Genomic DNA, 27,116 nt, shown 5'->3' with positions numbered 1-27,116 from the left:
CTTCGCACTGTGGTTCTTTCACAAGTCCTTTATCTGAGGTGTACTGATAAACCTAAGATCTGCTATGAGGAAGAACAATACATAGCAGATTAATGACATGTTAGAAACCATAAAACAACTAGAACATTTCCACAAACAAAACCCCACGCCTCCCATCATGGAACGCTTGAATCAAGTAAGGAACAAGCTCAGAACCCTCTTACTGACCCAACATCACACCCGGGTGAAATCTATGCAAGCCCATTTCTATCACCACAACAATAAAGCCGGTAAGCTCTTAGCCCTACAACTGAGAGACAAAACAACTAAACATAAAATATCACACTTATTTCACCCGAAAAACGAGAGAAAAACTGTTGAACCCACAAGAAATAGCAAACTTTTTTAATGTCTATTATAGTTACATAGTTAATTTGGCTGAAAAAAGACAAAAGTCCATCCAGTTCAACCATAAAGAAAAAAAAGTTATAATCCTATACCCACAGTTGATCCAGAGGAAGGCAAAAAACCCAGCAAAGCACAATCCAATTTGCTCCTGCTGGGAGAAAAATTCCTTCCTGATCCCCCGAGAGGCAAATTGGATATTCCTTGGACCAACTTTACCTATAAATGTTATGTCCAGTTATATTCTGTGTATCCAACAAAGAATTCAGGACTTTCCTACAGCAATCCACTGAGCTGGCCAGAACCAACTCTTGAGGGAGTCTATTCCACATTTTCACAGCTCTCACTGGGAAGAAACCTTTCCGTGTTTGGAGATTACAATTAAAAAAGGGAACTGTTACCCTCGAGAAGAAGTTGGAAGTGACGAAACGCGCCAGTAACGTGACATCTGACGCCAAACCGGAAGGAGCGGCGCTGCCATTTTTAATATTGGAGAACATGGTCTTTACCAAAGGAACTGCTGGGGACTGGTCTGAAGGACATAGTAATCCTAAATGTAAGATATTTATTAAATTCTGGCCTATACCTCATAATATACAATTGATGGATCTCTTCTTTACCTCCACAAGGTATTGGGGAAGTTGAAAAGGGTACTACCTGCATGGTGGATGGAAGTTGCCAAGCATACATTATATATCCTGGAATGCTGTTTTTCACTGCATAAGGGTGATTACCTTGAATCCCACCAGTGTGAGATATCACAGAGCATGCACTTCACCATTAATGTGTATTGGAAGCTGACAGGTGAATACTATATACATTTAGAAAAGCTTGTTTTGACTCCAAGAGGGTAATTGCCTTTAATCCCACTAGTGTGAGGTGTCACGGAGTGTTCACTTCACTTTTGATGTGTTGTATTTTCACAGAGTGATTTTGTGGATTTATAGCCGCTGGCTATCCCCGCTTCAGTCGATCCCGAATACGGCTTGTGCTGCCTTGTATTACACAAGGCATTCTTTAGCATTCAGCAGTGTCTGTCCCCTTTAAGGCCAGAGACTTCCTGTCTGCTAACTTGGGAGGAAGTGACCTCATCTCTTCAGACTGAAGAAATTCTACTATGCAAGTAGATGTGGGATGCTGTTCTCTCTTCATATATGGGCTTGATTAGACCCCCAAAGTCTGTAAGTACCCCTCCTATGTACTGAGGAATGTTGTGCATATTGCTAAGTAGTTAGATATGTACTCATGTCTGTTTATTCTGTTTGTATTCCAGTTTTAGCACGCATTTACATTCACACTTCATGTACTATGTGCACATGTTTTCAGTAAAAGATCATCGGTTATCAATCATCGACTCTTTACTGTGTGGACATCAAAGGTTATACTGCCTGTAATCCTCTGTAACCCTTTCATAACTGCAGAGAAGGCGGGACACGGCTGCCAGACTCATTCACCTTTCCAACCGCTCCCTCTCCGCCACCCCCCTCTGCCAATCCCTCCACTGGCTTCCGATTGCGCAACGGATCAAATTCAAAATCCTAACACTGACGTACAAAGCTGTCCACCATACTGCCCCGTACTACATCACTGACCTAATATCCAAGTACCACCCAACACGCACACTCCGCCCCTCACAAGACCTCCTTCTCTCTAGTTCCCTGGTCTCCTCCTCCCATGCCCGCCTCCAGGACTTCTCCAGGGTGTCACCCATCCTCTGGAACTCCCTGCCCCAACCCATCAGATTATCACCTACTCTCCTCTCCTTTAGGCGCACCCTGAAAACCCACCTCTTCAGGGAAGCCTACCCCACCCCCTGCTAACTTGCCGACCTCCTCCACTCTTCCTACCACTCCATCCCCCACAGCTATCTCCTCCTGTGCCACCATCCCCTCCCTCCTAGATTGTAAGCTCGAAAGAGCAGGGCCCTCGATCCCCTCATGTTTTGCATTGTATTGGTATTGTTCTGTCACATGTTCTGTCCCCCTTTGTAATGTACAACGCTGAGCGAACTATTGGCGCTTTATAAATACTGTATAATAATAATAATAATAATATTTAAAATATTTTTTTTTTGTGTTCTGTTTTCCACGTTGGTAGGAGTCCACACCGAGTGAATAATTTTACTTGCATGATTCAGGTGTCACTGACGTATATTATAATTAAATTTATTTTTCACTTATATATTAATGATATAATTTAAAGGTATTACACTATATCCAGTTTCATTTTTTTCGAGGTTTACAGGATCTGGACTGGTGAATTGAGTTGGATACTGTAAGGGACCGCCCGGCGGTTCCACAAGCACTCCACTGAATAGGCGTCCCCAGAGCACGGAATCTAAGTTCCAAGGTGCTTTTTCACCAGAGCCCCTGATGGTGGGGATGGACTTGGAGCACCCCGAGACCAGGTCGTGACTACTGGGTATACCCGTCAGTGGTAGCGGTATACGCCGCGGGCTCCCACGGGGGAGAGCCTGATATGAGGAGGTCTGAAGACCCCACTGGGAGGGATGGATGGCTGAGCAGGTGCGAAGTCAGACAGGCCGGGTCGGTAACAGAGAGGACGGTATGGTACAATGCAGCAGGCAGAGAATAGTCGGGTCACACGCCAGGTCAGCAACAGCAGGTCAGATCCAATAGGGGGCATCCAAGAGAGAGGTCAGGCAAAGCAAGGGTCTGGGCAGGAGAATATAGCAAGGTCAGAGCACAATCCGGGTCAGCAACTTACAATTCACAGGTTCGCAGATACAGGATACAGGGAAGACCAGAAGGCACTGAATGACAGCTCAGGGCCATTTAAATATCCCGCCCTGCGCTGTCATTGGTGCCACGCACGCGCCCGCGGTCCCTACTGCGCATGCGCAAACTCGCTCGTTGCGGTCGGCCTGGTCCCAGTGCCCGCGTTCCTGCACAGGGCGGTGCACTGCGCCTGCGCCAAGCCCATCGTGGCGGTGATCTCCGACAGATACACTGTAGAATTTTTGGAAGACATTAATATAATTTTTGGACACAATTATTTTTGGACAATTATTTTTGGACATTTGTTCAACAGTTAGAAGGTTATTGTGTTTTTTTTTTTTTTTTTTCACTATTGAAGTGGGTGTTATTTATGAAATAGGGGTTGAGTGTATTGAGAGAAAAGGTTTATGGATATTTACTTTCAAGGGTGAATGTGTGACTTTTCTTGGGGTTATCAGTGCGAGTTTTTTTGGATATATTGTTCCAGTACATTAGGCCTCATCAGCGCTGCTCCCATCCCGCCGTCTATATGCTTTCAGCGGATGGGAAGCGGTTTAGGGCCAGTTCACATTATATATAGGTTATAGGGTTGTCAATGTCATAGTTCACATCAGTGCTTGTAGTTCCACTGCATTCTAGTTGCAGAAAAAAGTAGAACAGGCTACATTTTTCCTTCACAGAATTGTACTGGAATGCGATAAAATGCAAACAAATGCAATGGGATGCACCGAAATGCACTGGAATGCACATGTCCCTATTTACATTAAGAGAGGAGAAAAAATAAACCGTAAAGCATCAAAAACATACCGGAACACGTCAAAAACATGCATGCAGAAACACATCTGGAACACATCTGGATTGTGTTTCTATGGTGTGAACTGACCCTAAAGCAGAGTTGCACCCAAAAGTGGAAGCTCCGCTTATCTTCCTCCTCCCCTCCTCCACTGCCACATTTGACACCTTTTTTTTGGGGGGGGGGATCGGGTAGCTGGTGTTGACAAGTTCATCACCCCCTCCTTGCCCCCCACAGTCCCCTGGAACACTTCACTGGTCCCAGAAAACTGTGGCCCATTCCCATTCACATGCACAGTAGGAGACCAGCTGCCATTTTCCCTTAGTCAAGATGGCGGCACCAGCCCCCGATTGCAGATTGAAGCATCGGCTCGAGGTGAGGGCACCACTAGATCCCTGGACAGGTACGTGCCCTAATATTAAAAGTCAGCAGCTACAGTATTTGTAGCTGTTGGCCATTAATTTTTGGGAGGGGAGGGGGCATAACTCCACTTTAATGCATTCCTTGCATTAAGGTAAAACATGCGTCAGTATTCTCCTCACCCCCACTTTACTCACCTGAGCCCTCACTCGATCCAGCGCATTTGCAACTCTTCTCTCCCTTTAGCTCTGGGTTTCAAAGGCTTTGCTGGGGCATTGGTTTCTGCTGCTGTCAATCAAAGCCATTGACAAGGGAGCGGGGGAGGTAAAACATGCGTCAGTATTCTCCTCACCCCCACTTTACTGACCTGAGCCCTCACTCGATCCAACGCGTTTGCAGCTCTTCTCTCCCTTTAGTTCTGGGTTTCACAGGCTTTGCTGGGGCATTGGCTTCTGCTGCTGTCAATCAAAGCCATTGACAAGGGAGCAGAGCCGAGTCCCACTGTCTGTGTCAATGACTCGAGAGTAAGCACACACAAGTACCCCCATAAGAATGGGAATGGGGGCACTGGACAGAGGAGAGGAGCCAGAAGCACAAGAGGGGGACCTGAGAAGGGGAGGCTTGGGGCCTCTCTTTGCAATTCCATTGCATGGAGCAGGTAAGTATGACCCTTATTGTTATTGATACAATTAACTTCTATGCAACCACACAGGACTTTACATTACATAAATGTTGGTAGATCTAAAGGAGGTTGTACAATCTGATTTATAGTGTATGGCCACCTTTTTCTGCCTTTTCTGATGTGATTCTATAAAAAAGGAGAGGTCATATACTGAACACTGACATTTCTGGAAGGCCCTGTCATATCTGATTAGAATATCTCTACAGAGGGAGTGTGCAGTTCTTGGGAAACCTGGGAGGTTAGGTCATATTCCACCCAGCAGGATAACATAGTGCGAGATCCATCATGGAGAGGTGAGATTCATTCACTGTGGAGCAACTCTGATCCCGAGAGCAGCTGACAGCAGTGAAATCCTACCGTGTCTTCTGTCTTATCTGTGTCTGTAGTGTGAAATATCCTCCTGGAAGGAACCATTGAGACATCTGTACTAATCAGGCAAGAAAAAGTCTGTACCTCCATGGGCAATGGGCAAGGGTACAAATATTACAAACAAGGCTAAAGAAATGTGCAGGAAAGCAGTGCAGGGGGTATGACAGTGGGCAGTATGTACAGGAGAGGAGTGTGGAGGGTATGACAGTGGGCAGTATGTACAGGAGAGGAGTGTGGAGGGTATGACAGTGGGCAGTATGTACAGGAGAGGAGTGTGGAGGGTATGACAGTGGGCAGTATGTACAGGAGAGGAGTGCAAAGGGTATGACAGTGTATAATACATAAGGGGGATATGATCTCTATGTATAATACATAAGGGGGGATATGATCTCCATGTATAATACATAAGGGGGGGATATGATCCCCATGTATAATACATAAGGGGGGATATGATCACCATGTATAATACATAAGGAGGGATATGATCTCCATGTATAATACATAAGGGGGGGTATGATCACCATGTATAATACATAAGGGGGGGTATGATCTCCATGTATAATACATAAGGGGGGATATGATCTCCATGTATAATACATAAGGGGGGGTATGATCTCCATGTATAATACATAAGGGGGATATGATCTCCATGTATAATACATAAGGGGGGATATGATCTCCATGTATAATACATAAGGGGGGGTATGATCTCCATGTATAATACATAAGGGGGGATATGATCTCCATGTATAATACATAAGGGGGAATATGATCTCCATGTATAATACATAAGGGGGGATATGATCTCCATGTATAATACATAAGGGGGGATATGATCTCCATGCATAATACATAAGGGGGGGATATGATCTCCATGTATAATACATAAGGGGGGATATGATCTCCATACATAATACATAAGGGGGGGATATGATCTCCATGTATAATACATAAGGGGGATATGATCTCCATGTATAAATACATCAGTGGTTCATATAGTAAACCCGGTGTAGATTTATTCCCCCTGAGGTCATCACAGAGGACAAGGGGGCGCTCTTTACATCTGGAGGAGAAGCAATTTAATCTCCAATCACGGAAAGGTTTCTTCACAGTGAGAGCTGTGAAAATGCAGAATAGACTCCCTCAAGAGTTGGTTCTGGCCAGCTCAGTGGATTGCTGTAGGAAAGTCCTGGATTCTTTCTTGGATACACAGAATAAAACTGGATATAACATTTATAGGTAAAGTTGATCCAGGGAATATCCGATTGCCTCTCGGGGGATCAGGAAGGAGTTTTTTTGCCTGCAGGAGCAAATTGGATCATGCTTTATTGTTTTTTTTGGCCTTCCTCTGGATCAACTGTGGGTATAGGATTATACCTTTTTTTTTTATGGCTGAACTGGATGAACTTTTGTCTTTTTTCAGCCAGACTAACTATGTAACTATGGATACGCCACAAGAGCTTCATGCAATGTCCCATAACACTAGCTTCTACCCAGCTCTCCAGGACATTCTTTAGCAGTAAAGTCTTCATTCATGGTGCTCCAATCCTTCCTGTTCTATGTCCTTTGGAAGTCCCCTACAGCATGGCAATTCTTCAGGCCCCAGTCTCAGGCCTCTCTTCTGGTAATAGACCTCCCTGGGCAGCAGTCTTGGAGGACACGAGGCATCAACACACAGCCCAGTGCTGGCACCACTGGAAATAATCCTCCTTGTGGTCATGGGACATAATTATTCAAAACTCAACATTATTGTGTCTTCCCACACTATTGCCACTGACATTGCACAACAGCAGGCAGAAGCAAACATTAAGCTGAGGGAGAACCCACAAAAACAGATTTGTATCTATTTATGCTTAGTACACACTGAGCCACATGCAGTGCTTATATACTGTACACACCGAGCCTCACAAATGCCTGCATTCTGTACACACTGAGCCACAGACAATGACTATATACTGTAAGCACTGAGCAGCATATTATGACTGTATAATAGACATACTGAGCCAGTGCCACATACAATGGTTATATACTATACATACTGAGCCACATACTATGCCTACATAATAGACCTTCTGAGCCACACATAATGGTTATACACTGTAGATACTCAGCCACACTCAATACCTGCATACCATACACACTGAGCCACATATTATCCCTACATAACAGACATACAGAGCCACATGCAATGATTATATACTGTACACACTGAGCCACATATTATTTCTACAGAACAGACATACTGAGCCACATATTATCCCTACATAACAGACATACAGAGCCATATGCAATGATTATATATTGTACACACTGAATCACATATTGTCCCTACATAACAGACATACTGAGCCACATGCAATGATTATATACTGTACACACTGAGCCACATATTATCTCTACATAACAGACATACTGAGCCACATATTATCTCTACATAACATACATACTGAGCCACATGCAATGATTATATACTCTACACACTGAGCCACATATTTCTACATAACAGACATACTGAGCCACATGCAATGATTATATACTGTACACACTGAGCCACATATTATTTCTACATAACAGACATACTGAGCCACATATTATCTATACATAACAGACAAACTGAGCCACATGCAATGAATATATACCGTACACACTGAGCCACATATTATTTTTACATGACAGACATACTGAGCCACATATTATCTCTACATAACATACATACTGAGCCACATGCAATGATTGTATACTGTACACACTGAGCCACATATTATTTCTACATACCAGACATACTGAGCCACATGCAATGATTATATACTGTATACACTGAGCCACATACTATGCCTACATATGAAACAAACTAAGCCACACTCACTACCTACCTTTTTTTAATTTGGACTATGTACACTCTAAGCCACACATTCCTGGTTAAAGTACACATTAAGCTTTATATTTCTCAGATACTATACATACTAATTTGCATACTGCTCAGATCTTGTGAACACTAAGTTACATGCTACACGTCTTGGATCCTATGCACACTGAGCCATATTAAAAGCTATGGTATTATATGCATAACGATTCACACTGCCTGCATCAATATACACTTAGCCACAGATCTATTATTGTTCCTGAAAATGCTAGCTGACTGGCTGTAATGCTGACTCTGTGACTCGGTTACACAGAACAATATATCAATCAAGAGTTTTAAACTCACTAATTTTTTACTTACTTCATCCTTGTTCTGAGTCAAAAACTTGGAAGTATTGAAGCAATCAGCATTATAGCCAAGCGACTAGTATTTTCAGCATGGCAGCCTAACCTTTTTCACCTAAATGCAGGCAGTGTGAAATTCAGAGATGATAGAATCCAGATAGTTTGTGGCTCAGTGTAGACATGATCGAGGGTAGGTGTGCGCAACTAAATAAATAGGTGCAGCGCTAAAATCATGAATATATAAATAATGTCTGTAAACATATAAATAAGTTAAAATTATATGCCAAGAATCAATCAAATTACAAAGTGACAGTTTGTGCAGATCTGGGTGCGAAATAGCAGTAGAATCCAGCAATGGTGCTCCAAATAGTGTGGTAAAATTACGCACTCACCAGATGCGTAATGTATATACGCATTAAATGAATCTGTAGAGGTCCCCTGTAGGAGTTGGATATGATCCTGGTCCAGGATAACCCTCCCTCTAGGTAAGGTGGTGCTGTCAGGAACTCACAGGAAAATACAGGATCCAGCTGGCCAGAGATCCCTTTAAGAGATGGAAGGGTGCTCTCTCACTTTGATCTCATACTTTGTGCGATCTGGGGTTGCCTGTGCAGACTGTCTCTTGTTTGTGTAGACATGATTGAGGGTCGGTGTGCGCAACTAAATAAATAGATGCAGCACTAAAATCATGAATATATAAATAATGTCCGTAAACATATAAATGAATTAAAATTATATGCCAAGAATCAATCAAATTACAAAGTGACAGTTTGTGCAGATCTGGGTGCGAAATAGCAGTAGAATCCAGCAATGGTGCTCCAAATAGTGTGGTAAAATTACGCACTCACCAGAAGCGTAATGTATATACGCATTAAATGAATCTGTAGAGGTCCCCTGTAGGAGTTGGATATGATCCTGGTCCAGGATAATCCTCCCTCTAGGTAAGGTGGTGCTGTCAGGAACTCACAGGAAAATACAGGATCCAGCTGGCCAGAGATCCCTGTAAGGGATGGATTTGGTGTTCTCTCACTTTGATCTCATACTTGGTGCGATCTGGGGTTGCCTGTGCAGACTGTCTCTTGTTTCCTGGATCCTCTCTGTACAGCTGTCTAGTGTGCGCAACTGGTAGGCAGTTGAGTTGGGTGTATACAGGATCTAGGCTGAGCGTGTGGCTTAGTGAATAGCTGATCCAGGCTATGTGTGGCTCGGTGTATAGGGGATATATGCAGAATGTGGTTCAGGATATACGTGATCATGTAGGAATTTATTAGATTCTAAATTTATGGCCGTCAGTGTACAGGATCCACTCCGTTGGTGGCTTAGTATGTACAGGATACAGGCAGTACAAGGTCCAGTGTGTACGTGATCAGAGACGTGTAGTTTACAGTGTACAGGGTACAGGTAGTATAAAGCCCAGAGCATACAGCATCTGACAGTGTGACCCAGACATGTAGAAGGTGGTTAATATCTTGTGATTGGAGGATATTGAACGATTCTGCAGGACTGTACATCATACCTGAGGCATACAGGATCTGCGTTTACAAGCTTGCTGGCTACTTTGTTGGCCGAGTTGATCTGGTGAGTTCCCATTTCAGCCATACACAGTGGTGGAACACAGTTTGGCATCAAACGAATTAGACACCAGTTGGACTGTTGCATTAGAATCAGGGGCGGACTGACAACTCATGGGGCCCCCGGGCAACAGGGGATCATGGGGCCCCTGTGTCCTTGCCCAAACTCAAAAAAGCCTATGAAAAAGGTACCAGGGGCATCTCATGGGGCCCCCTACTGACCCCGGGCCCTCGGGCAGTGCCCCTGATTAGAATAGACTTTTTGGGATTTTGGATTTCACGGTTTTTGTGACACAGTGTTTTGCATTTATATTCTCTTGATTCATATTTATTTTATATAACTGTCACGATTGCGCTATTTTGGTGAGAGCCTTCTTTTATTAATTGGATATTTATGTAAAGTGTTGTTTCTCTTAAAGGGGCAGCTGCCTTTATTAGTTTTTATATATACAGTGGGTAAAATAAGTATTGAACACATCACCATTTTTCTCAGTAAATACATTATATTGCCAAAAGTATTGAGCCACCAGCCTTTCCACGCACATGAACTTTAATGTCCTCCCAGTCTTAGTCCGTAGGGTTTAATATTGGGTTGGCCCCGCCCTTTGCAGCTATAACAACTTCAACTCTTCTGGGAAGGCCGCCCACAAGGTTTAGGAGGGTGTCTATGGGAAGGTTGGACCATTCTTCCAGAAGTGCATTTGTGAGGTCAGGCACTGATGTCAGATGAGAAGGCCTGGCTCGCAGTCTCCGCTCTAATTCATCCCAAAGGTGTTCTATGGGGTTGAGGTCAGGACTCTGTGTAGGCCAGTCAAGTTCCTCCACCCCAAACTCGCTCATCCATGTCTTTATGGACCTTGCTTTGTGCACTGGTGCGCAGTCATGTTGGAACAGGAAGGGGCCATCCCCAAACTCTTCCCACAAAGTTGGGAGCATGAAATTGTCCAAAATGTCTTGGTATATAGATACCTTTAGAGTTCCCTTCACTGGAACTAGGAGGCCAAGCCCAACCCCTGAAAAACAACCCCACACCATAATCCCCCCTCCAGCAAACTTTACACTTGGCACAATGCAGTCAGGCAAGTACCGTTCTCTTGGCAATTTCCAACCCAGACACATCCATCGGAGTACCAAACAGAGAATCGTGATTCGTGCTCTAGAGCCCAGTGGTGGCGTGCTTTACACCACTGCATACAGCTGCTCGGCCATGGAAACCCATTCCATGAAGCTCTCTACGCACTGTTGTTGTGCTAATCTGAAGGCCACAAAAAGTTTGGAGATCTTTAGCTATTGACTCTGCAGACAGTTGGCGACTTCTGTGCGCTTCAGCATGACCCCGCTCTGTCATGTGACGTGGCCTACCACTTAATGTCTGAGTTGCTGTTGTTCCCAGTTGCTGCCACTTTGTCATAATACCACTAACAGTTGACCGTGGAATATTTAGCAATCTCCACAAATCTATAGTCGGGGGTCTGGATAGGGCCAACCCACAAAGTGGGCATGATTTGGGAGCAACCACCTGGAAAGTGGGCAGGGTTAACAATGTCCCGGACTCTGTTTATTAATTAGGTGACTTCTGAAGGAAATCAGTTCCACTAGATTTTAGTTAGGGGTATCAGAGTAAAGGGGTTGAATACAAATGCACGCCACACGTTTCACAGATATATTTGTAAAAAGATTTTAAAACCATTTCTCATTTTTCTTCCACTTCACAATTATGTGCCACTTTGTGTTGATCTATCACATACAATCCCAATAAAATACATTTACATTTTTAATTGTAACATGACAAAATGTGGAAAATTTCAAGGGATATGAATACTTTTTCAAGGCAGTGTAATTGTGTCCAGGAAACTGAGTTTTAAGAGCTTTTGTTATTATTATTATACAGAATTTATACAGCACCAACAGTTTTCTCAGCGCTGTACATTATAAAGGGAGACAATACACGAGACAGTACAATAACAATACAGTTCAATACACGAGGGGTTCGAGGGTCCTGCTCCTTGGAGCTTACAATCTAGGAGGGAGGGGATAGTGGTACGGGAGGAAATAGCTGTGGGGGATGGAGTGGTAGGAAGAGTGGAGGAGTTCAGTAATTAGCTGAGGGTGGAGTAGGCTTCCCTGAAGAGATGGGTTTTCAGAGTGTGCCTAAAGGTGAGGAGAGTAGGTGACAGTCTGATGGATTAAAGGTAGGGAGTTCCAGAGAATGGGGGAAGCCCTGGAGAAGTCCTGGAGACGGGCATGGGAGGAGGAGACCAGGGAACTAGAGAGTAGGAGGTCTTGTGAGGAGCGGAGAGTGCGTTTTGGGTGGTATTTGGATACCAGATCAGTGATGTAGTTTGGGGCAGTATTATGAACAGCTTTATAAGTCAATGTTAGCATTTTGAATTTTATCCGTTGGGCAATTGGGAAGCCAGTGGAGGGATTGGCAGAGAGGGGTGGCAGATACGGAGTGGTTAGTAAGGTGGATGAGTCTGGCATCAGCATTCAAGATAGACAGAAGCGGGGATAGCCTGCGGTAAGGTAAGCCGGTGAGGAGGGAGTTACAGTAGTCAAGTCGTGATATAATAAGGGAGTGAATGAGTTGCTTAGTGGTGTCCGGGGTTAGGAACTGACGTATTTTGGAGATGTTGCGGAGGTGAAGTCTGCATGAGTTTGTCAGCAAATGGACTTGGGGCTGGAAGGACAGATTGGAGTCTAGGATTACACCTAGTCAGGGGCGGACTGACAACTGATGGGGCCCCCAGGCAATAGGGGATCATGGGGCCCCTGTGTCCTTGCCCAAACTCAAAAAAGCCTATGAAAAAGGTACCAGGGGCATCTCATGGGGGCCCCTACTGACCCCAGGCCCTCGGGCAGTGCCTGAGTTTCCAAATGGTCAGTCCTCCCTTGCACCTAGTACTCTGGCATGAGGGGTGGGACTGATGGTGGTGTTGTTGGTCTTGATGGAGAAGTCAGGAAGGGGGGCGCGGGCTGGGGAGAAAACTAGGAGCTCTGTTTTGGACAGATTTAGTTTGAAGAAGTGGAGTGACATCCAATCCGATATGTCGCTCAGTAGGCTTGTGATACAAGCGGAGACTGAAGGGGTGAGATGAGGGGTAGAGAGATAGATTGTATTGTTTTTAGTTGTTTTATCCACAAAGCAAAAAAGGAATTAGGTTAGAGATGAGAACTGGCCAAGTCATTTGATAACAATAGATGTTTGCCTGTCCGTAGTGACGGAACATTCAGGCGTTGGATTGCTTCATTGTGATATTGTGACATAGGTTGGGTTGTTTTGCTGTCTCATGCACTGACACAATTTGGGGAAGTGGCATTGCTCAGGTTTTGCAAAGGATCTGTCAGGGCCCAGGAATGACCAGAGGTGTGTGGACCGACACAGGGAAGCACAGACTTCAGGTATAGCGTGTAAATAAGATAATTTATTAGGACAACACAAACATAAACACAGTGCAACAAACCAAACCCAAAACTAACACAAATACATACAACAAGGTGAAACAAACCCAAGCCTAAACTGATATATATATATATATATATATATATATATATATATATATATATATGGAGCACAACATAGTCAGGCGGGCCGGGTCGGTAGCTAATGGGCAAACAGGGTACCAGGAGCGAGCGGAAGAGTGGTCAGGAATAGCCGAGGTCAGGACAGGCGGAGTTCGTTCAGAGTCAGGATCAAAGCAGGAAGCAGACAGGATGCAGGTACAGGGGCTCATGGGAAACATACACCAAGGCACTGATCACAGGCCTGGTCCTGCTTAAATACACCTTCTGCAATCAGCCTTAGGTGATGGCCTGATTGCAGGAGTAAGATTCTGGCTGCTGAGAGCACCCGCTGGCCAGCCTTGGTACTGCAGCCCACAAGGCAGGTGAGTCCCACCACCATTGGCGAGTCCATTTCTGACAGGATCAGATCACTGAGGGATGATATTCTCTGTTACTCAGCACAATAATCTGAGGTCACACAATGTATTTAAAGCCCCGCTGCCCAACCGTCAGTCCTGTGGCACTTATTCTATAGCCTGTTCTGTTTTAAATGTTGCTTTATGCATCGCCTGTACCACATCTGCAGTTTCTGACTAACTAACATTCCAGTTGGCCCGTGGCTTCTCCACGTGGTGGCCACACTTCACCTGTACATCAAATTTAAGGGCTCATTTACACTTGCTTTGACTTCAACCCGTATTAAGCCTTTCCCTGCCAGGCCCTGCGCTCCACTTTTAAGCTCAGGTGGCCAGGCTGTTTTTTGCAATTTTTTTATTATTCTATTGTGTTTTTATTTTTCCCTTACAAAACCTGTAAACAGTTCTGTAAGGTAATTTTATTTAATGACGGGGCTTTGATTGGCATTCAGAATGCTTTAAAATAGTGTGTCCAATGCCATATTTTGAAGCAAGTGTAAACAAGCGCTAACAGCATCTTTGGATTCATACCTAAAAAATGTCACATTTAGAGATCTTGTGCATGAGCAGTGGAGCATGTGCACCGTTCTGGTGTCCTTCCCCTGCCTGGGAAGACCAAGTCCAGCATACAACCTCCAATAGACATGAATGGCTGTGCACAGCTGTACTTGGGTACACTGCTATCGTAAATGAAAGAATAGCATATGGGCCTATTTATTGCAAATGACTGCACACTATGCTTGTGTTTATGACAATGCCAGCATATTCCCAATCTATTTTTTTCATCCACCTGTATGCTATGCTCATGTTAACAGTAACATTATGTATTGTGTTTTTTTGCATTCAAATTTATTGAAGTGTATATTTTTTTAAAATGTGTTTGAAAAACCGCTTTGCAAATACTGTGTGACATAAAAATGGTAATAACCACTATTTTATTCTCTAGGGCCTCTGCTAATATACATATATATATATATATATATACACACAGTTGTGTTCAAAATAATAGCAGTGTATTGAAAAAAAGTGAATGAAGCTGAAAATCCTTCTAATAGCGTTTATTTCCATACACACAAATGCATTGGGAACACGACACATTCTATTCCAAATCAAAACATGAAGAAAAATATCTCAAATTTGTGTTGTTCCTCTAAAAAAATTGAAGAAAAGTGAATATTAGACGGTTCAAAAAAATCGCAGTGTTTGTATTCTTCTTTACAAACTCAAACATTCACTATATAAACTGAAAAATGTTTGAAGATTTTGCTTTCCTTTGAATGACTTAATGAATATTTGGTTGTAGTCGCACTGTTTCTGAGAACTGCTGTACATCTGTGTTGCATGGAGTCACCCAACTTCTGGCCCCTGTGATCAGATATTCCAGCCCAGGATGATTGGACTACATTCCACAGTTCTTCTCTATTTCTTGGTTTTGCCTCAGAAACGGCATTTTTGATGTCACCCCACAAGTTTTCTATTGGATTAAGATCCGGGGATTGGGCTGGCTACTCCATAACGTCAATCTTGATGGTCTGGAACCAAGATGTTGCACGTTTACTGGTGTGTTTGGGGTCGTTGTCTTGTTGGAACACCCATTTCAAGGGCATTTCCTCTTCAGCATAAGGCAGCATGACCTCTTCAAGTATTCTGATGTATTCAAACTGATCCATGATCCCTGGTATGCGATAAATAGGCCCAACACCATAGTATGAGAAACATCCCCATATCATGATGCTTGCACCACCATGCTTCACTGTCTTCACAGTGTACTGTGGCTTGAATTCAGTGTTTGGGGGTCGTCTGACAAACTGTCTCCGGCCACTAGACCCAAAAAGAACAATCTTACTTTCATCAGTCCACAAAATGTTGCGCCATTTCTCTTTAGGCCAGTCAATGTGCTCTTTGGCAAATTGTAACCTTTTCAGCACGTCTTTTTTTCCAACAGTGGGACTTTGCGGGGGCTTCTTGCAGATAGCTTGGCTTCACATAGGCGTCTTCTAATTGTAACAGTCCTCACAGGGAACTTTACACCTTCTTTCATCTTCCTGGAGCTGATTGTTGGCTGAGTCCGCGCCATTTTGGCTATTCTTCTATCCATTCGAATGGTAGTTTTTCGCTTTCTTCCACGTCTTTCAGGTTTCGGTTGCCGTTTTAAAGCATTTGCGATCATTTTAGCTGAGCAGCCTATCATTTTCTGCACTTCTTTATATGTTTTCCCCTCTCCAATCAACTTTTTAATCAAATATATGAATTCTAATAAAACAAATCGGGTCAACATAACGGTTATGGCAAAACAAAATTCTTCAATAAACAGATGCATCCAAAATGAACATTTCCGGCATGTAAATGTCTATAGATGACATTGCACTGGCTCAGCCTCCTATGTGCAAGAGTCCTCTGAGACATTTTTCTTTTTTTAATTTAATGCTCCTGAACACGGCCTGATTTCAGCCACCATGTCCATGCCCATTGTGTCGTTTGCATCTGTATTTTAGATGAGCGTTCAGGGGCATGAAAGAACAAAAATGCCCCAAACCTGTATTTGGAGAGGATCCTATTGGCATCGTTTACATGCAAATTCCTGTAAGCAATTCATAAAATTAAACTAATTTTTATTAAAGTTTTATAATCCCTGGTCTCCTCCCTGGTCTCCTCCTCACAAGCACGTCTGCAAGACTTCTCCAGGTCCTCCCCCATCCTCTGGAACTCACTACCCCAATCCATCAGACTGTCACCTTCCCTCCTCACCTTCAGGCGCTCCCTGAAAACCCACCTCTTCAGGGAAGCCTACCCCACCCTCACCTAACTGCTGCTCTCCTTCATTCCTCCTACCACTCCATCCCCCACAGCCACTTCCTCCTGTACCACTACCCCCTCCCTTATAGATTGTAAGCTCGAAAGAGTAGGGCCCTATAACCCCTCGTGTGCTGCTTGTAGGTGCTGTAATGTTTCATGTATTGTCCCCCCCTCTATTTAACAGCGCTGAGCAAACCCTTTGGCGCTATATAAACGAGATGTAATAATAATAATAATAATCATTTTTAATATATTCTAACCAATAGAATGATTTTACACACACGCCTCTGAATGCCGTATTTGACTAAATGCACATGAATAGTAATGACACACAAAGTGTTTTGGCTCTGTATTGCGCAGCGTACATGGGAGTATTTCAATAGGTTGTGTAAATGCAGCCTTGACAGTCAGCACTGCACACTGGGTAATGTAACGGTCTGGAATCTTGTGGTTACAATGAGAGATCCCTCCGATGTGATCCGTATTGACAATAGAAATGTGTGCATTCTCCCCAGACACTGGTGAACTCAGAGAATACACAACACAATTGTATCCATGTTCAAAGCTTCATTATACTGCACAATAAACAGTGTGACCGATGAGGAATTCATGACTCAAGAACTGTGTTCCTGTTCCTCCTCTTCCTCCCTACTTCCTCCTCATCGCCCTCCTTCCTCTCAGTGTCAGCTGTCTGGGGAGAGAGCAAGAACACAGGTAATACAAGCTGCTGCCTGCAATCTGTACATACTGAGCCGTGCACTGTATACACTGAGCCACACACTGTATACACTGAGCCACACACTGTAGGGTGTACATTCTGAGCCATATGCTGTATGTACTGAGCCACACAATATGCTATACACACTGTATGCTGTACACACTGAGCCACATGCTACATGTTTTATAAGATGAGCCACACTCTATGCTATACAGTATATACTGAGCTACACACTGTATGCTGTTTATACTGAGCCATATCTTAGATTGTAAGCTCCCAGGATCAGGGCCCTCCTATCCCTCTTGTATTGAACTGTATTGTTGCTGTATTGTCTGCCGTTATATTGTAAAGTTCTGAGCAAACTGTTGGTGCTATATAAATCCTGTATTATAATAATAATAATAATAATAATATAAATCCTGTATAATAATAATAATAATAATATATAAATCCTGTATTATAATAATAATATATAAATCCTGTATAATAATAATAATAATAATAATAATAATAATAATATATAAATCCTGTATAATAATAATAATAATAATAATAATAATAATATATAAATCCTGTATAATAATAATAATAATAATAATAATAATAATAATAATATATAAATCCTGTATTATAATAATAATATATAAATCCTGTATAATAATAATAATAATAATAATAATAATAATAATAATAATAATAATAATAATAATAATATATAAATCCTGTATAATAATAATATATAAATCCTGTATAATAATAATAATAATCTTGTATGCTGTACACACTGAGTCACACACTGTATGCTATACATACTAAGCCACACACTGAATGCTGTATACACTGAGCCATGTGCTGTATGCTGTACACAGTGAGTCCAATGCTATACACACTAAGACACATGCTGTATAGCATATATAGTATGTATAGCAATGTATGCTATACATACTAAACCATACACTGCATACTGTATACGCTGAGCCATGTGCGGTATGCTGTAGACAGTGAGTCAAATGCTGTACACATTGATCCACATGCTGTATACTGTGCACACTAAGCCACATGCTGTATATGATGAAACACACACTGCATGCTGTTTATACTGAGCCATATCATGTATGCTATACACACTGAGCCATATGCTGTATTCTTTATATGATGAGATACACTCTGTATGCTGTACACACTGAGCCACACGCTGTATGCTGTTTACACTGAGCCATGTGCTGTACACAGTGAGTTAAATGCTGTACACACTAAGCCACATGCTCTATATGATGAGCCACACACTGCATGCTGTTTATACTGAGCCATATCTTGTATGCTGTACACACTAAGCCACATGCTGCATGCTTTATATGATGAACTACACTCTGTATGCTGTTTATACTGAGCCATATATTGAATGCTGTACACACCAAACCACACACTGCATGCTGTATACACTGAACCATGTGCTTTACACAGTGAGTCAAATGTTGTACACACTAAGCCGCATGCTGTATATGATGAGCCACACACTGTATACACTGAGCCACACACTGCATGCTGATTATACTGAGCCATATCTTGTATGCTGTACACACTGAGCCACACACTGTATGTTGTTTGCACTGAGCCATATATTGTATGCTGTACACACTGAGCCACACACTGTATGTTGTTTGCACTGAGCCATATCTTGTATGCTGTACACACTGAGCCACACACTGTATGTTGTTTGTACTGAGCCATGTCTTGTATGCTGTACACACTGAGCCACACACTGTATGTTGTTTGTACTGAGCCATATGTTGTATGCTGTACACACTGAGCCACACACTGTATGTTGTTTGTACTGAGCCATATTTTGTATGCTGTACACACTGAGCCACACGCTGTATGCAGTATTTTCTTTTTTTCAGTGTGTACTGTGCTGGGGTTACACTCTTCACTTCAGTATGTGTCAGTGTTCAGTTAATTCTGTTCAGATTCATATTATTATTATTATACAGTATTTATATAGGTCTAAAAGGTTTGCTCAGCGCTGTACATTATAGTGGGGGACAGTACATGAGACAATACAGTAACAATACAATACACGAGGGGTCAAGGGCCCTGCTCATTATGACTGTATTTATATTGTAGTAATGTTGTCAAGGTTTCTTTTACTATACAAAAATATACCAAAATAGTGTGACGCCAATCATACAATGTTAATACAATATACACGCAGTCATGTGTTATGTAACTAGAGAAAATAACACCATTGGCTTCAGGGAGATCAATGTGCCAGCTGGTAACACTCCAGGGTGGAGCTTGCAGGTTTCCATCATATTCTGCACACACTGCCAGGCCAGAAAACCATTACTGGCAGTCATCCAGGGAAAAAAAAAACAGCTCTGATAAACCAAGGCAAGGCTCCAATCATAGACTGGGTGTTATCTGAGGTCTCTGGAAACTGATTCAATGTTGTAGAGGATACTGGCCTCCATGTCCAATAACAACCCCATCTATTCCTAATCACTACTGTCCCACAACATTGGCAGATTACTTATATTGATGTCCCATATTTTTATTCTGGGCCTGATCAAAGCACTGATGTCCTGCACTGATCTCCACTGTGTTTTTTTTTTTTTTCTGCGCTGATGTTCTCTGTGAGACTGATGTCCTGCTTTGGTCTTCTCTGCTAATTTCTTGCCTGCAATGATCTCTACCATACTGCTGCACTGATCTCCTCTTTCAGCTTCCTGCACTTGTCTCCTCTGTCCAGCTCCCACACTGATCTGTCAAATTCTGCCACTGAATTTCTCCGTCTCCTGCACTCACCTCTTCTCTCATACTGCACTGCTCTGCTATGCCTAGCAACAACATTCTCACATTTTCCAGAACAGTTCTCTATCTTATGTACTGATCTTTTTTGTCTTTTTCCTCTTCATTAATGTCCCACATTATATGTCTTAGCCTCCATTTCCATGCTTTATGTACCTCCATCCGCTTGCTCTCATCTATAGCTCACCATCTTTGGTCAACTGTCCATATCCAACTATCCATATTCTTCTTTCCATGTCCCACAACTTTCCTTGACCCTGTACATACCATTGTTCATGACCATCCACCATCTATGTTCCACCAGCCATGTCTTGCAATTCATCTCCTACAGTTCATGCTCCATTTTGTTGACTCAAAATCCATGTCCAAGCTGCCTTGATCTTCTACTATGAAACTGTCTTCATCCATGCTGGGGTTTGGGCTGTCTTCCTACCACTGATAAAATATTTTACATCAGATAATCTTGGGTGTATTCCAGAAGCAACATGGCATCCTACAGTGACATTTTGGATCGTCTCAGGCGCAGCTTCAGTGAAGGAAAAACCCGACCTGCACAGTACAGGGTGGCACAGCTAGAGGCTCTTGGTCGATTCTTGGATGAGAACAAGACAGAACTAGTCCAATGTCTGAAGAAAGATCTGAATAAGGTGAGATAACGGGGTCTATAATGATAACTGGTAGGGGCAATTTTCAAATTCACTGATAAGTCTTTCCGCAAGTCCACCCTCAAAGTGGGCCTGTTGTCCCAGTACAAGTTTTTGGCAGAGTTTGTTGCTCTAAAGGTAGGGAGTGGAAGTATAGTGCAGGCAGATATTGCAGGCACCAATTTTCTCAGTAGGAGCAACAGTGATTAGGATTTGTCCTCTAACCTGTTCAACTACGTGTTCCCTCAAACAATGGAAGATGTGATAGGGCCTACTACAGACATGAGATAACTGTCCAATCCTGCCAAATCAGGCAACTGTCATTCTGTGTCCAGCAAATGTCAGATTGTGGCAAGTGCTCGGCTGGTGGGGATGAGTTGGCAAGTGCTTTTTTTTTTTTTTTAATTTTCGAGTCTTGTAGACTTGCATTGAGTTAGAAGTTCACTGTGAAACGTTCATTAGTTTAGAATGTTTGACCGCAAACCAAACACAGAGGTGTTTGGCCCATCACTGTTGGTCAAACACTCCTCAAATATGTCTGTAGGAATGAAGAATGAATGATGGTTGTGGACACCTATTGATAAATGGTGAACACCCATATTGACCTGTTTGGAACCAGCTCAATGTTAAAATGTACCTGTCATTGCCAAAATAACTGTGTTGCCATTTCTTTAGAGCTTTCATTGTAATTCTATATTCACTAACTAGTGAGTCAGCTATCTGGCTCAAGTATGCAGGATGACCCTTGTTTCTTATCAATGGCTCACCTGGTAGAAAATGTAATGGGTGAATGGACCTGTTTGATTGTGGTGAACACCATCCTTTAATGAATAGCTCATTATTGCCTCCTGGGTATGAGCATTTCTCTAGTTGTCACCTGATTGTCATGCTGTATGGCAGCTTTTCTGTTTAAGAGCCTGTATCAACCGACTTTCATTTGTTTCAAGATGCTTTTGCATTCCCATACAGGTCTATGGGAATGCAAAACACACTGGAAGCAGATCAAATGCAGGTCAGAAGGAGGACAACTGCAGGTCAAATACACCTATCAAGGAATTCTGGATGATCTCAGAAGTGTTGACACAGGCCCTATTATTGGACTGTTTTAAACTGGTAATCCCAAGGGTCTTCTCTCATTTTTCTAGTCACCATTTGAAGGGGAGATCACGGAACTGAGCATGGTGAAGAGTGAGATTAATCTGGCAATCAATAGTCTGAGCTCTTGGATGAAAGATGAACCTGTCTCCACAAATATGGTGAGGCCTTGACAATTTTTTTATGATGTACCTCCGATATCTGCTCAATGGTATCATACTGTCTGTTGATGAAGGCTGATTGCTCTTTCTTTCCCTACAGGCCATGTATTTAGATACAGCATTTATTCGAAAGGAGCCATTTGGAGTGGTGCTTATTATCTCCCCCTGGAATTACCCTGTCCAGCTGACTCTCATCCCCCTGGTTGGAGCCATAGCTGCTGGTAAGTTTTGTCAGTGATAGATGCCCATAACCCCTGCTGGTCAGATGTCTGCAGGTGACACTATACTGTCTTGTTTGAGAATGGTGGCAAAGACAGCACCAGTTCATGTAGCAGTCAGTGTAAGGTTAGTGCAAACCTAAACAACCTGCAATTTTAATCTCTGGCATGGACCATAATAAAAGTCTTTAACAACATGGTGACATTAAATCCTCCAATTTCGATACTGATATCAATAAGTGGCACTGTTCCTTCCACTGACACCACTGATGGGGCACTATTTCTCCCACTGACATCAACGATGGGACATTATTCCTACCACCAACACCGAAAATGGGGCACTATTCCTGCCACTGACACCAACATTAGGGCACTGTTCCAACAACTGACAGCAACAATGGGGTGCTATTCCTTTCAATAACACAAATTATAGGGCACTATTCTTCCCACTGACACCATTGATGGGGTATCATTTCTACCACCGTCACAAACTATTCCTGCCACTGATACCATTGATGGAGCACTATTTCTCTTACAAACACCAATGACACCCCTATTCCTACCACTGACACCAACAATGGGGCACTATCCCTGCCACTTACACCAACAATTGGGCACTATCCATCCCACTGACATCATTGATGGGACACTATTACTCTCAAAGACATAAATTATGGGACACTAATCCTTCCACTGACACCAATAAATGGCAATACACTTTTCATTGATACTAATTGGGCACTATCCCTCCTTCTACTGAATACAGGCATACATTTCTTACTAGATAGAGAGAAAACAGGTGGCGCACACACCTAGTGCATTATCCAAGATTTATTGTAGGAATGAAAGAATAATAAAAACATACTCACAGACGAAGCATGTATCTAAAAAGCATAGAAAAATGACGATGGCCACAACGGCAGGCAAGGTGTTCTCACTGTCAGTGCGGTCAAATGGCTGATGCGTTTCAGGGACAAATCCCTTTCCTCAGAGCTGATGACCAACCTCTGATGCTGATATATGATGAATGGAAAGTAAGAGCCTTGCTGTTGATGCCTCAGGCAGCCATTTGACCGCACTGACAGTGAGAACACCTTGCATGCCGTTGTGGCCATTGTCATTTTTCTATGCTTTTTAGATACATGCTTCGTCTGTGAGTATGTTTTTATTATTCTTTCACTCCTACAATAAATCTTGGATAATGCACTAGGTGTGTGCGCCACCTGTTTTCTCTCTATCCAGTGGCTGATTTCCCCATCTGAGGAGGGCTGCACCCATGAAGCATTTCCTTTGGTTGTCGCTGTCCTGGTTCCCTTGGCTTCCCTTTTGGCTGTGCATATTCTGAGGCGCTGGAGAGTACATACAATACATTTCTTACTCCCATAGACAACCAAGCTGAGTAAATATTTATTCCCACTTATGCCAGGGCATTTTCTACTCTGACTGACTACAATTCGGCCCTCCAAAGATTGAAGAACCATAATCTGGATCTTTGTTTAGAAAAATTTGCAACCTGTGTTTTGGTAGCACACCCTTTGTTAAAAAATGTCTGAAATCCGTCGCTTCCTGTAACCATCAATCAGTTTTTTCCACCTCTCTACTGGAATTTTGGACCACTCTTCATTCCCCAATTGCTCCAGGTCTCAGATTGGAAAGGTTCCATTTCCAAAGTGCTGTTTTGAGATCTCTCCACAGGAGCTCTATGGGATTGAGATCTGGACTCATTGCTGGCCAGTTCAGTCCTCTCCAGCGCTTTGTCTGAAACCATTTCTGGGTGCTTTTGATGTGTGCTTTGGGTTATTGTCCTTTGTGACACTGGGCCCTACATTGCACCCCAGAAGTCTTTGGTAGTCTTCAGTTTTCATAATGAGAATGCCATGCATACGGTCAAAACATCCAGTGACAGAAGCAGCAAAGCAACACCAAAACATCAGTGATCCCCCCACCATGTGTGACTGCAGGGGGCTGTATTCTTTTTTTTAAAGGCATCATTGCTTTTTCTAGTAGAATGATGGACTTTACCAAAAAGCTCTAAGTTTGTTTAGTCTGTCCACAGTACATTCTCCCAAAAAGATTTTAGCTTCCTCGGGTAAGTTTTGGAAAACTCCAATCTGGCTTTTTTATGACTCTGTGCCAGCAGTGGGGTCCTCCTGGGTCTCCTCCCATAGCATCCCTTTTCATTCAGATGGTGATGTATAGTGCGAGCCAACACAGTTGTACCCTGAAGATCAGCTTGAATTTGTCTGGAAATTGACTGAGGTTCTTTAGCCACCATTCAAACAATTTATAACTGCAATCTTTGATCAATTTTTCTCTTTTGTTCATGTCCATGGAGGTTAGCTACAGTGCCATGGGCTGTAAACTTCTTGACAATGTTGTGTGCAGTGGACACAGAAACATTAAGATCTATGGAGATGGACTTGTAATCTTGAGATTGTCCATGCTTTTCCACTGTTTTTGTTCTCAAATCCTCAGACAATTCTTTGCTGTTATTTCTCTTCCCCATGCTCCATGTGGCACACAACAGAAAGGTTGTCAATTTTTCATCATTTAAACTGGTTGCAGGTGTGATTTCTGTATTTTCAGCACCTGTTAATTGATACAGGTGAGTTTAACTACAAATTACATGAGCATCACAAACTTGGAATGCAATTATTTCTTAAGGTGCCAATAATGTTGTCCATTTAATTTTTGGGAGGATTGAGTCAGATGTGGCTTTTTGTTTCTGGGTGAAGTGGTGCATTATCTCCAAATGTTTTTGTTGTTTTATTTGGGGATAAACAACTTGGATAGGATATAGGGGTATATGGGATGGCCAATTTGACTTGAAACTAATAAATCTGAGGACAAACTTTACAAAATGTAGGATCCTAGACTTTCTACCCCCTCAAGAGTAGCAACAGTCTATTCACGCACCAGTAACAAAGTCTCTGTGAGGAGCTCTAGGTCCCCTCTAAGTGGACCTCTTCAGACCCCAGATAGAAACTGCCCATTCACCTGGCTGTCTTTCAAGAGTATCCCGGAGCAAGAGATGCTAGAACAGATTTAAAACCTTGTCCCAGGGAGAACTGATTGGGTATAGCACCTAACAGCCCTCTCTCTTGTAGGCCTTGGGGGTGTAGAGGTACTCACATTGTCCTTGTGTCCTGTAGCTTTAGATAAACTGCTTTCAGGCTCTCTGCGGGGCTGGTTTCTTTCCAAGCTTGCAGACTGTCCTTCCCTAGTGGACTGTAGGGCAGTGGAACTCCCTCATTCAACTTCCTTCTCCTCTCCTTCCGACCTCCATCCTGGAGGCAGAACCCCCCCTTCTCCGGGGTCCCTTCCCAGGCTACACAGCAGCACACCTCAGTACTCCATTTTCCTGGCTGGCCATGGTCTCTCATATTTATGGGCCAGTCTACCACATTGCCAGGCCTACCTGCATGGAATTGGTCAGACTTCAATGAATATGCAGATCAGCTCCATCTGGCATCCACCACTGGCTTTTAGAAACTTCTCCAAGCATCTAGACCCGGGGGGAGGTACCAGAGGACTGACTTGTATAGCCCTCCAGCCTGACCTGAAATAAACCCTCTGACTCATATCCAGGCTTCTAACAAGCCTCTAACTACATTCACAAACTCTGCACACAAGAAGGCGCTATATCACCTTCAGTTTTAAAACCACTCTTAAAAAAGCCTTTTGCATCCATTCAAGTTCTTAATAATATTTGAAGCCCTGATGAAGAGGGAGGGTTTTTTGGCCCCAAAACACATTGGTATTTTATTTTTTGAACCATTTTGGATTCACTTGATCAATTGCTCTGGCACTCATTCTGTTTAATTTTTGCTTTGGCTAAATGGTAGCTTACTGTGTTGTGAGCTGCCTATTAAGGGGACTACAATTGGGAAGGTGTTGGTGCCAAACTGTGCCAAAGTCCCCACACTGCTTCTTCTCGGACCCACATGTTGTTGAGTAACCCTCCGCCATATTGTGTCATATTCCTGAAACCTGCTCAAGACATCCCCAGCCTGAAGTCTTCATGTTTGAGAATAAAGGACACATGATGCATTGTGAGCTAACCCTTAAAGCGGAGTTCCACTCACTCTGTAAAAAAATAAAAGTCAGCAGCTACACAAATTGTAGCTGCTGACTTTTAAAAAACAGCCACTTACCTGTCCCACGTACCCACGGTGCCCCCACCGCAGCCCGTTTCACCAGCCATCCTGTATTCCAGGTGCTGGCATCTTCAGTGTGGGCACCTGCTGTGCCAGCTTGCGGGTTCAAAGCCGGGTGCCCACTGCACATGCGCTAGTAGCTCTGCGGTTCCTGAGTGGCTCCATCGTCTTCTGGGACCTGTCACGTGTCCCATAAGACTACGGGGAGGGAGGGTAGGAGGACAACTTCCGCTTCCGATCGCCTAGGTGCCAATCCTTATTGGGGAGAAGGGGACCAATCATTAAAGCGGAACTTCCCTTTTTGGGTGGAGTCTGCTTTAATTTCAACTTTCCCCTTACAATACCACAATGGGAACAGAGCCATCTAGTGGAAGACAAGCTAACTGCACCTGCCAACACGCCTAACCAGCGCCAGTTTGCTCTTTGAATAATTATTCTCTTTTATACTGCCTTACATGAATAGGGGCTGAAATTCCAGAACCTCTTACTTTTTCT

General features: G+C 43.1%; 1 protein-coding gene across 2 annotated transcripts in view; it reads left to right on the top strand.

Moving 5' to 3' along the window:
• The first annotated feature begins 9,975 nt into the window (after positions 1-9,975).
• LOC149438337 (aldehyde dehydrogenase family 3 member B1-like) overlaps positions 9,976-27,116 on the top strand; it is a 50,402-nt gene continuing 33,261 nt past the window's right edge. The window contains exons 1-4 of one of the 2 annotated variants that reach the window (XM_089659829.1): positions 9,976-10,111; positions 20,825-20,993; positions 22,136-22,246; positions 22,347-22,467. In XM_089659829.1, the coding sequence (XP_089515955.1) occupies positions 20,832-20,993; positions 22,136-22,246; positions 22,347-22,467 (394 nt within the window). In that variant the 5' untranslated portion in view covers positions 9,976-10,111; positions 20,825-20,831. Of the gene's footprint in view, positions 10,112-17,466; positions 17,535-20,824; positions 20,994-22,135; positions 22,247-22,346; positions 22,468-27,116 lie in introns of those variants that run through there. The other variant, XM_089659830.1, reaches the window with a different exon arrangement.

This window comes from Staurois parvus, unplaced genomic scaffold (assembly GCF_062004578.1).
Source record: "Staurois parvus isolate SC_StPar_1 unplaced genomic scaffold, SC_StPar_1.0 ptg001192l, whole genome shotgun sequence".
Classification (NCBI taxonomy): Eukaryota; Metazoa; Chordata; class Amphibia; order Anura; family Ranidae; genus Staurois; species Staurois parvus.
This window is presented reverse-complemented; position numbering and strand designations above follow the sequence as displayed.